At 27.2% G+C, this 12,586-nt stretch overlaps 1 protein-coding gene across 1 annotated transcript; it reads right to left on the bottom strand.

Moving 5' to 3' along the window:
• Nucleotides 1-557: 557 nt before the first annotated feature.
• LOC141393838 (odorant receptor 1a-like) lies at nucleotides 558-8,981 on the bottom strand. Its single transcript, XM_073967386.1, has 5 exons — nucleotides 8,271-8,981; nucleotides 6,671-6,851; nucleotides 1,169-1,628; nucleotides 926-1,081; nucleotides 558-861 (listed from the first exon to the last, which is right to left on the bottom strand). Exons 1-5 carry the CDS (start codon nucleotides 8,614-8,616, stop codon nucleotides 808-810), a joined length of 1,197 nt encoding a protein of 398 aa, XP_073823487.1. The 5' UTR covers nucleotides 8,617-8,981; the 3' UTR covers nucleotides 558-807.
• Between the last annotated feature and the right edge of the window lie 3,605 nt (nucleotides 8,982-12,586).

Here is a 12,586-nt window from a genome sequence, read left to right as displayed (position 1 = left end):
TGAGTTGGTGAAAAAAATATGTTTTAAAAAATTCACGTAGCAATCAAAAAAATATCGGGATTAAATCAACCGGCTAACAACTACCAGAACATAAAAGAATGACTGTATGTACGCTATGGTTAAGGCAGCCGCAGATATTAAACATTATGCCAAGATATTTGATCTCAACGCTCCTATTAAAATGTGGGAGCAGATGTCGGGACTCCATTATCAAAGCATGTGTGGCAGTAGAAAAAATATATCTAATTTTAATCCAACGATCCCCTAAAAGATGAAGGTCGTCTTCCCTAAATTTTATTATACTTATGTGGAGTCTATGTTTAAAACAGATAGCTGTTTAACTAAAATCTCTCTCTCTCTCTCTCTCTCTCTTTTAACCAGAGACCCATCTCCAAAGTATTCAATATATTTATTACTACAAACCCCTTTTTAAAGAATTTTTCTTAAGATCATCACAGTGCACTGGTTATTGCGACTCCGTTAAAAAGCATTCACACTGCAATCTCTTTTCTTAAAGTAGTCACCCACTTTAGAATAATGGAATTAAAATAAAACACTTCGAACAAATCTATTCAAACTTTATTCTACTTTGGCCTACTTTTTTAAGGCAAAAAACAATGACTATAGTTTATTTATTTATTTATATTTTTTCACACTATTTAACTACAATGATGTGCAACTAATTGGTGCAAATTACTAATAAAATGTTGCTCTATTAGCAAACAATTGTGAACTAATTTTATGTGAAAGTGTGAAATAAACAAAACAAAATTTGTCACACAGATGCGACATTTCCATTAGTTTGATTTATTCCTTCATGGCGCCCAACAGTGTGTTGTAGGAGAAAGCTGTACGATAAATCTGCAATGGAAGAAATTTTGTAATAATAAATGGTAGTTTTCAATTAAAATATGGTGTGTCTTACATAAACCAATAGATTACGATCCAGCTCAAAAAATAAACCCCTTAAAGATGCATCCTGCTGCGAACGTTGCAAGGGGAATAGCATCATTTTCTTTTCCGATGGATACATTTTCTCCCATGGGAATTTCGAATAAATATCTGAGCAAAACATTTCGTTCTGGAAATTTAAGAAAATTACAAAATTTCTGTTTAAAGGCTGAGAAGGCATATAAGGAACATGACATTCTTTTTAAAGTTCGCTTACCTCCGTTTTAATTTTCTCCCCGCCAAAACAATAGATCATCATTTGAATACTTATGGCGGTAAAGACCATGGCATTGAAGGGTATCATACGTTTGTCGGAACCATTATTTAGGGTAAAAATCAGAAAACACATTTGCAGACAACTGAAGGCAACCTCAGCCCAAAATATTTGACCAAAAATGGAATTGAGAGCATCAACAAATCGCAGTGTATTATTATGATAACGAACGATGGCTCCAATATCTCGTATGAAATCTTGATGATTATTATCCTTGTCGATTTTTCTTGCAGCTACTTCAATTTTAAGGCGTAGTATACGAAAATGTCCCGACACAGCATGAATTAGCCAACCGAAGAGAGTATCAATACCTATGGTCCAGCACAGCAAAGTGTAGACATAAATCACCGACAGGATGTAGTTGAGAATGAATATCGGTAAGCCGAGTTCTTCATAGGGAAATCTAAAAAATAAGATTTCCAGAATATCTTCTTAGTTCTCAACAACAGCCGAGAAGCTGACGTTCAGGTGGCCACATTCAGGATATTCATATAATGGAGGGACTTGTGAACAACACTTGCGGTCGATGAAGGAATTGAAGACTATGTGTAGCTAGTAACTGTGAGATGAAAGCCGATGGAACAACCATCAGTAGTAGGTTAAAACAGTGGAGGATTCGTTATATGTCAATGACAAGACTCCGGTTTCTTCCTGTCAACAAAAATATGGTCCTAGATTGACTGTCTTGCAACTTGCGGAAGTTATCGCGCTAAATACTTCAGCATATGACAGTAAAAAACCATAAATAGAGTGGTGGGCCTAAATGTACTACGAAGAGATCCTTAATTTTAAACTTAAATAGTATTTTCGTAAGTTACAAACGAAGTTTTGCGGAGTTTTTGGTACATTTCGGCCAATATCGAGAGAAGTATAAAATCATAGAGTTGTAACATTACGCACAAAGAGCGGTCCGAAATATCGAGACATCAACTGGATTAAAGCGTAAAAGTGTTTAACTTTTGCGGAGGAGGAAATGGGTCTAATTTTAGGAGCCATTTCTTTAAAAACCCATTATTATTAAAAACATATTTTCTTAAAAATTCCCGATTAATAAAAAAACATATCCTTAAAAATTTACAATTGTTACAAAAAAAAAAACAAAAAAAAAAAAAAAATAATTCACGATTATTGAAAATATTTTTCGAAAATATGAAAAAAATATTTTCTTAAAAAATCTCGATTATTGAAAAAATATTTTTTAAAAATCCGGGATTATTGAAAAGAATATTTTTTTTTTCAAAACCCACGATTATTGAAAATAATATATTTTTTAAATCCACGATTATTGGAAAAATTATTTTTTTTTAATCCACGATTATTGAAAATAATATTTTTGTTAATTCCAAGATTATTGGAAAAAAATTATTTTTTTAAATCCACGATTATTGAAAATATTATTTTTCTAATTTAAGATTATTGGAAAAAATATTTTTTTTAAAATCCACGATTATTGAAAAATATTTTCTTAAAAATCTCGATCATTGAAAATAATATTTTTTTTAAATTCACTTTTATTAGAAAAAATATTTTTTTTTAATCCACGATTATTGAAAATAATATTTCTTAAATTCATGAATATTGGATTTTTTTAAAATCCACGACTATTGAAATTATTATAATTTTTTTAAATTCAATATTATTGGAAAATAATATTTTTTAAACCACGATTATTGAAAATAATATTTTTTTTAATTCAAGATTATTGGCAAAACAATTTTTGTTTTAATTTAAAATTATTGAAATAATATTTTTTAAACATACACGATTATTGAAAAAAATATTTTTCTAAAATCAAATGTTATTGTTATTTTTGAAATTATTATTTTTAAAATTCACGATTATGGAAAAAATATTTTTTTAAGAATCCACGAGTATTGAAAAAAAAATATTTTTTTTTTTAAATTTACGATTATTGGAAAAAAAATATATATTTTTTAAATCCAAGAATATTAAAATAAAATTTAATATTATTTTAATAAAAATTCACGATTATTGAAAAAAAAAATATTTTTTTTTAAAATTTACGATTATTGGAAAAAAATATATTTTTTTTAAATCAACGAATATTAGAATAATATTTAATATTATTTTAATAAAAATTTACGATTGACGATTATTGAAAAAATATATATTTTTTAAATCCACGAATATTAAAATAATATTTAATATTATTTTAATAAAAATTCACGATTGACGATTATTGGAAAAAAATATTTTTTTAAAATCCACGATTATTGAACAAATGTTTTTTTTTAATCACGATTATTGAAAAAAATTATTTTTAAAAAATTCACAATTGATTTTTAAAACTTTTTAAATAATCCACGATTATTGGAAAAAAATATTTTTAAAAAAATTACGATTATTGAAAAAACATTTTTTAAAATTCACTGTTATAGAAAAGTATTTCTTTAATCCACGATTATTAAAAAGAAATATTTTTTATATCCACGATTTGTAAAACAATATTTTTAAATTCACGATTATTGAAAAAAAAATTTTACATCCATGATTATTGAAATATAATTTTATGATAAAAGATAAAAGAATATTTTTTTAAAATGCATGATTATTGAAAAAATATTGTTCAATAATCCATGTTTATTGAAAATAATATTTTTTAACCAGGTTTATTGAAAAAAGCATTTTTTTAAAAATCTACAATAATTTAAAAAAATTTAATCCACGAATTTTGAATTTTTTTTAAATCCACGATTAATGAAATAATATATTTTAAAAATCCACAATTATTGAACAAATATTTCTTAAATCCTCGATTATTGAAAATAATATTGTTTTTAAAATCCAATTTTTATTTAAAATAATATGTTGTTTAAAACACAATTGTTGAAAATATTTTTTTTAAATCTACCTTTATTGAAAAAAAATATATGTTTTTAAAAATCCGCGTTTATTGAAAAAATATTTTTTAAATCTACGATTAATGAAAAAATAATATATTTTAAAAAGTCACAATTATTAAAAAAATATATTTATTATTGAGAAAATATTTTTATAAATTATTGAAAATAATTTTTTAAAAATCTACAATTATTGAAAAAAGATTTTAAATACACTAATTTTGAAAATTATTTTTTTTTTAAATCGACTAATTTTGGGAATATTTTTTTTAAATCGAAAAATTTTGAAAATAATGTTTTTTTAGAAATCGACGAATTTTGAAAATAATATTTTTTTAAAAATCGACCAATTTTGAAAATAATATTTTTTACAAATCTACGAATTTTGAAAATAATATTTTTTAGAAATCGACGAATTTTGAAAATAATATTTTTTTAAAAATCGACCAATTTTGAAAATAATATTTTTAAAAAATCGACGAATTTTGAAAATAGTATTTTTTTTTAAATCCACGATTATTGAACAATATACGTATTTCTTTAAAAATTCACAATTATTGAAAATCAGTTTTTTAATCCACGATTTTTGAAAATAATATTTTTTTAAATCCGCAATTTTTGAAAATAATATTTTTTAAAAATACACGATTATTGAAAAAAATATTTTTTTTAATTCCATGATTATTGAAATACTATTTTTAAAAAGTCCACGATTATTGAACTTAATACTTTTTTTTAAAAACCACGATTATTGATAAAAAATATTTTTTATTGAAAATACTATTTTTTAAAAATCAACGATTACTGAAAAATAATATTTTTTAAAAATCAACGATTTCTGGAAAAATATCCATGATTTAAATATCCATGATTATTGAACAAATATTTTTTTAATCCACAATTATTGAAAAAATCCACGGTTATAAAAAATAATATTTTTTAAAAATTCACGATTATTGAAAATATAATTTTTTAAAAATCCACGGTTTTTAAAAAATAATATTTTTAAAATTCACGATTATTGAAAATTAAATTTTTTTAAAAATCCACGTTTTTTGAAAATTCAATTTTTTTAAAAATCCACGATTTTTGAAAATAAATGTTTTTTAATAACCCACGATTTTTGAAAATAATATTTTTTAAAATCCACGGTTATTGTTAATATATTTTTTTTTTAAATTCACTATTATTGAAAATAATATTTTTTAAAAATTCACGATTATTGAAAATAATATTTTTTAAAAATTCACGTTTATTGACTATTAATATTATATAAAATATTATTTTTTTAAAAAATCCACGATTATTGAAAATAATATTTTTCAAAAATCCACGATTATTGAAAATAATATTTTTTAAAAATTCACTATTATTGAAAATAATATTTTTTAAAAATTCACGATTATTGAAAATATTATTTTTATAAAAAATCCACGATTGTTGAAAATAATATTTTTCAAAAATCCACGATTATTGAAAATAATATTTTTAAAAAAATCCATGATTACTGAAAAATATTGTTTAAAAATCGGCGTTTATTAAAAATAATATTTTTTAAATACACGATTATTAAAAATTAGTTTTTAAGTCCGCAATTATTGCAAATAGTATCCACAATTATTGAAAAAATGTTTTTATAAATCCACGATTATTGAATATTTTTGAAAAAGAATATTTATTAATAAAAATATTATTTAAATCCACGATTATTGTAAATAATATGTTTTAATTAAAAATCACCGATTATTGGAAAAAAACATAGTTTTAAAAAATCCGCGTTTATTTAACAAATATTTTTTAAATCTACGATTATTGAAAAAAATAATTTTTTAAATCCACGATTACTGAAAAAATTTTTGTAAATCCACTATCATTGAAAAAATATTTTTTTTAAGCACACGATTATTGAAAAATGTTTTTTTAAAGATTCACGATTATTCAAACATATGTTTGTTTAAATCCACGATTATTGAAAAAAGCCACCCAACATACTTAGTCGAAGTGCAAATTCTGAATGTCAGCCAATCCTGGAAAATTTAAAAGAACAACTGGTCTTTCCTTCAGCGAGCCTATTGTTAGACTAATCAATAGCAGCGAACCAGCGATCACCAAGGAATAACAATGAGATGAAATCCGATGGAGCAACAATCACTAATGTTATCATATGAAATTATGGAGAGGATTCGTTGATTTAAACATGATCGAATTAGCAATAGCAAGAGGTCGTCTTAGAAATCATCTGGCATTGACTTGATTCCAGACATTGTGTTGAAGAAAGCGAAAAAGAGAGTCAATGTCGTAACAGTTCTTCAATGATCACTCCTCAGACCAGTTTTATACAATATGTAAGATCAGTTTTTTCATATGCAACTTACCAGGGCTACCTGAAAGAGAATTCCTGCCCACATACGTTAATAATATCCTTTTAGAAAGACGTCTAAACGTCTATATGGAAACAATATATGAATATTTCACGGTGTCTTGTACACGATGCAGTCCTTCCGATTTGATCGAAAGATTTGCCGCATGTGACAACCTTTTTCGACCTTACCTAACATCGTCACCTTTGTGTTCTCATACTTACTCTCCATCAAATGGTAATTTCAACGAAACCTCCAGACCCTTTACATGTTCATAGGTCATAAAAATAATGGGTATGGAGATCGACAGGATCACTGAAGCAATACACGCTGTAGAATACACGTTGCCGATAACTTTCGAAAAACGATTTTGTGATAGCCAAACTTCTCTTTCTTCATCATTGGCTGGAAAACAAAATGTGATCAAAATAAATTTTCAAGGAAACAACAAAACGTGGATTATTTAAAAAAATAAATTTTCAAGGGAACTAAAATTATTATTTAAAAAATAAATTTTCAAGGGAACTACGTAACGTGGATTATTTAAAAAAATAAATTTTCAAGGAAATTATTAAAAAAAAAAATAAAAAATAAATTTTCAAGGAAACTGCGAAACGTGGATTATTTAACAAATAAAATTTCAAGGAAATTAGTAAAAAAAATAAATAAATAATAAAATTTCAAGGAAACAACAAAACCTTGTTTACTAAAAAAATAAATTTTCAAGGAAATTATTTAAGAAAATTAAAATATAAATTTTCAAGGAAAGTATTAAAAAAAATGCAATTAAACTACAAAACGTGGATTATTAAAAAAATTAATTTTGAAGGAAATTATTTAAAAAATGAATTAAAAATAAATTTTCAAGGAAACTAGGAAACGTGGATTATTTAAAAAAATAAATTTTCAAGGAAATTATTAAAAATGAAAAATATATTTTTAAGGAAACTACGAAACGTGGATTATTTAAAAAATAAATTTTCAAGGAAACTACGAAACGTGGATTATTTAAAAAATAAATTTTCAAAGAAACTACGAAACGTGGATTATTTAAAAAATAAATTTTCAAGGAAACTACGAAACGTGGATTATTTAAAAAATAAATTTTCAAGGAAACTACGAAACGTGGATTATTTAAAAAATAAATTTTCAAGGAAACTACGAAACGTGGATTATTTAAAAAATAAATTTTCAAGGAAATTATTAAAAAATAAAAAAATAAATGTTCAAGGAAACAAAATACGTGGATTATTAAACAACTAAAATTTCAAGGAAATTATTAAAAAAAAATCAGGGAAACAACGAAGCGTGGATTATTCAAAAACTAAGGAAACAACAAAACGTGAATTATTTAAAAACTAATTTTCAAAGGAAATTATTTAAAAAGATAAATTTTCAAGGAAATTATTATAAAAAAATAAAAAATAAATTTTCAAGGAAATTATTAAAAAAAAAATAAAAAATAAATTTTCAAGGAAATAATAAAACGTGGATTATTTAAAAAGTAAGTTTTCAAGGAAAACTAATTAAAAATAAATCAATTTTGAAGGAAACGAAAAACGTCGATTATTTAAAAAATAAATTTTCAGGAAACGATAAAATAATATTAATAAAAAAATATGTTTTTTGGTAATATTTAAAAAAAAAAATACAAATATTTTTAAAAAATATTTTTTTAGGAATATTTATTAAAAAAATCTTTTAAAAAATATTATGTAAAAATTTCGTTAAAGAAGAATATTTAAAAAAAATATTCTTTGTAAAATACTCTTTAAAATGATCCACGTTTTGTAGGATGTTTGAAAAAAATTCCCCAGAACTCACCCATTGTGGCCAGTAAATTCATATCCCATATTAATTTCAATAAATCATCAGATTTAAAAATCAAAATTGATACCTTCAACATAAGCAGCGAGCCTTGATTAAACATCGATAGGGCAGCACTGGCTTTATCGATTTCAACACCAAATATGTGGATCGAATATAAGATAAGACCATATTGAAGATACGTGGTAATGGTGCTGTAAATGAGAAATTTTCCACGATTGTTGAGGAAATCACGACCCTTAATGGCTCCAATATCCAAACCCACACGTATAAGAGCCCGATACTGGACATCAAGAAATTGCAAATCTTGGCGAGCTTCTCCGTCGTAGTTGGGTATATTCATAATTGTCGCAGAAATTGGTAATCCTTCTTTGATGAACGAATGGTTGAAATGTTGTGATTTGAAAGTTAACGAATCTCGTTCGGTATTCCAAAGTAAGGGTCTTATGTTTGCTGTCGTCGTTTCCAAAGGTGTAGAATGTCACACACCACCAGCCTACAATTTGACTGCATTCTAATCTCATGGGCGTTTTATTTATTTTTGCAGAAAAACAAATTAATTACAGGTTTTTATTGTTTGAAGAAGGTGGCGCAATTTTAGAGGTTGTGTCACTTGCATTGACTCCTCGGATGTAAAATAAATTGAATTTCACATAGTTATCTAAATTACTGAGATTTCCACTTCTCATATTTACAAGTAAACTAATATTTTTATTTTTCATTTTCCGCAAAATAAGTTCAAATAGGTTGTAAATAGAAGAACACACTCGTAAGGCTTGGAACAAACTAAAGTGACCTCCAACACCAATGTAAATTTTGTCTGAAAAGTTATTTATACAGACGAATAAAAAAAACATGCTAATAAAAGTTTTTTTTTTAACTAAAGTATTTATTTGGGGATATCACGACAGTAAATTTAATTTAAAAATTTGTTTAAAAGTCTAAGTTTTATGGCTGCTAAGGGTCCCCTAAAAATTCATTTAAAAATCCACGTTTTATGGCTGCTAAGGGTCCCCTAAAAATTCATTTAAAAATCCACGTTTTATGGCTGCTAAGGGTCCCCTAAAAATTCATTTAAAAATCCACGTTTTATGGCTGCTAAGGGTCCCCTAAAAATTCATTTAAAAATCCACGTTTTATGGCTGCTAAGGGTCCCCTAAAAATTCATTTAAAAATCCTCGTTTTATGGCTGCTAAGGGTCCCCTAAAAATTCATTTAAAAATTCACGTTTTATGGCTGCTAAGGGTCCCCTAAAAATTCATTTAAAAATCCATGTTTTATGGCTGCTAAGGGTCCCCTAAAAATTCATTTAATAATCCACGTTTTATGGCTGCTAAGGGTCCAAAAAATCCCCGTTTTATGGCTGCTAAGGGTCCCCTAAAAATTCATTTAAAAATCCTCGTTTTATGGCTGCTTAGGGTCCCCTAAAAATTCATTTAAAAATCCACGTTTTATGGCTGCTAAGGGTCCCCTAAAAATTAATTTAAAAATCCACGTTTTATGGCTGCTAAGGGTCCCCTAAAAATTAATTTAAAAATCCACGTTTTATGGCTGCTTAGGGTGGTCTAAAAATTCATTTAAAAATCCACGTTTTATGGCTGCTTAGGGTGGTCTAAAAATTAATTTAAAAATCCACGTTTTATGGCTGCTTAGGGTGGTCTAAAAATTAATTTAAAAATCCACGTTTTATGGCTGCTTAGGGTGGTCTAAAAATTAATTTAAAAATCCACGTTTTATGGCTGCTTAGGGTGGTCTAAAAATTAATTTAAAAATCCACGTTTTATGGCTGCTTAGGGTGGTCTAAAAATTAATTTAAAAATCCACGTTTTATGGCTGCTTAGGGTGGTCTAAAAATTCATTTAAAAATCCACGTTTTATGGCTGCTTAGGGTGGTCTAAAAATTCATTTAAAAATCCACGTTTTATGGCTGCTTAGGGTGGTCTAAAATTCATTTAAAAATCCACGTTTTATGGCTGCTTAGGGTGGTCTAAAAATTCATTTAAAAATCCACGTTTTATGGCTGCTTAGGGTGGTCTAAAAATTCATTTAAAAATCCACGTTTTATGGCTGCTTAGGGTGGTCTAAAAATTTATTTAAAAATCCACGTTTTATGGCTGCTTAGGGTGGTGTAAAAATTCATTTAAAAATCCACGTTTTATGGCTGCTTAGGGTGGTCTAAAAATCCATTTAAAAATCCACGTTTTATGGCTGCTTAGGGTGGTCTAAAAATTCATTTAAAAATCCACGTTTTATGGCTGCTTAGGGTGGTCTAAAAATCCATTTAAAAATCCACGTTTTATGGCTGCTTAGGGTGGTCTAAAAATCCATTTAAAAATCCACGTTTTATGGCTGCTTAGGGTGGTCTAAAAATCCATTTAAAAATCCACGTTTTATGGCTGCTTAGGGTGGTCTAAAAATTCATTTAAAAATCCACGTTTTATGGCTGCTTAGGGTGGTCTAAAAATCCATTTAAAAATTCACGTTTTATGGCTGCTTAGGGTGGTCTAAAAATCCATTTAAAAATCCACGTTTTATGGCTGCTTAGGGTGGTCTAAAAATTCATTTAAAAATCCACGTTTTATGGCTGCTTAGGGTGGCATAAAAATCCACGTTTTATGGCTGCTTAGGGTGGTCTAAAAATCCATTTAAAAATCCACGTTTTATGGCTGCTTAGGGTGGTCTAAAAATTCATTTAAAAATCCACGTTTTATGGCTGCTTAGGGTGGCATAAAAATCCACGTTTTATGGCTGCTTAGGGTGGTCTAAAAATCCATTTAAAAATCCACGTTTTATGGCTGCTTAGGGTGGTCTAAAAATCCATTTAAAAATCCACGTTTTATGGCTGCTTAGGGTGGTCTAAAAATCCATTTAAAAATCCACGTTTTATGGCTGCTTAGGGTGGTCTAAAAATCCATTTAAAAATCCACGTTTTATGGCTGCTTAGGGTGGTCTAAAAATTTATTTAAAAATCCACGTTTTATGCCTTATTAGGGTGCTCTTAAAATTTATTTAAAAATCCACGTTTTATGCCTTATTAGGGTGGTCTAAAAATTCATTTAAAAATCCACGTTTTATGGCTGCTTAGGGTGGTCTAAAAATTCATTTAAAAATCCACGATTTATGGCTGCTAAGGGTCCCCTAAAAATTCATTTAAAAATCCACGATTTATGGCTGCTAAGGGTCCCCTAAAAATTCATTTAAAAATCCACGTTTTATGGCTGCTAAGGGTGGTCTAAAAATTCATTTAAAAATCCACGTTTTATGGCTGCTTAGGGTGGTCTAAAAATCCATTTAAAAATTCACGTTTTATGGCTGCTTAGGGTGGTCTAAAAATCCATTTAAAAATCCACGTTTTATGGCTGCTTAGGGTGCTCTAAAAATTTATTTAAAAATCCACGTTTTATGCCTTATTAGGGTGGTCTAAAAATTCATTTAAAAATCCACGTTTTATGGCTGCTTAGGGTGGTCTAAAAATTCATTTAAAAATCCACGTTTTATGCCTTATTAGGGTGCTCTAAAAATTCATTTAAAAATCCACGATTTATGGCTGCTAAGGGTCCCCTAAAAATTCATTTAAAAATCCACGTTTTATGGCTGCTAAGGGTCCCCTAAAAATTCATTTAAAAATCCACGTTTTATGGCTGCTAAGGGTCCCCTAAAAATTCATTTAAAAATCCACGTTTTATGGCTGCTTAGGGTGGTCTAAAAATTCATTTAAAAATCCACGTTTTATGGCTGCTTAGGGTGGTCTAAAAATTCATTTAAAAATCCACGTTTTATGGCTGCTAAGGGTCCCCTAAAAATTCATTTACAAATCCACGTTTTATGGCTGCTTAGGGTGGTCTAAAAATTCATTTAAAAATCCACGTTTTATGGCTGCTTAGGGTGGTCTAAAAATTCATTTACAAATCCACGTTTTATGGCTGCTTAGGGTGGTCTAAAAATTCATTTAAAAATCCACGTTTTATGGCTGCTTAGGGTGGTCTAAAAATTCATTTAAAAATCCACGTTTTATGGCTGCTTAGGGTGGTCTAAAAATTCATTTAAAAATCCACGTTTTATGGCTGCTTATGGTGGTCTAAAAATTCATTTAAAAATCCACGTTTTATGGCTGCTTAGGGTTGTCTAAAAATTCATTTAAAAATCCACGTTTTATGGCTGCTTAGGGTGGTCTAAAAATTCATTTAAAAATCCACGTTTTATGGCTGCTTAGGGTGGTCTAAAAATTCATTTAAAAATCCACGTTTTATGGCTGCTTAGGGTGGTCTAAAAATTCATTTAAAAATCCACGTTTTATGGCTGCTTAGGGTGGT

The sequence above is a fragment of the Musca autumnalis genome, unplaced genomic scaffold, assembly GCF_047663935.1.
Source record: "Musca autumnalis isolate F117 unplaced genomic scaffold, ASM4766393v1 scaffold_2, whole genome shotgun sequence".
NCBI classification, from domain to species: domain Eukaryota; kingdom Metazoa; phylum Arthropoda; class Insecta; order Diptera; family Muscidae; genus Musca; species Musca autumnalis.
Note: the sequence above shows the minus strand (reverse complement) of the source record. Positions and strands in the feature narration are given on the sequence as shown.

Coding starts and splice junctions, on each gene's coding strand:
- LOC141393838 (XM_073967386.1), bottom strand. CDS start 8,616: ATGAATATACCCAACTACGACGGAGAAGCTCGCCAAGATTTGCAATTT. Junction 1,082..1,168: donor GGGAGAAAATTAAAACGGAG/GTAAGCGAACTT, acceptor TTAAATTTCCAG/AACGAAATGTTTTGCTCAGA. Junction 862..925: donor ATCGTAATCTATTGGTTTAT/GTAAGACACACC, acceptor CTTCCATTGCAG/ATTTATCGTACAGCTTTCTC.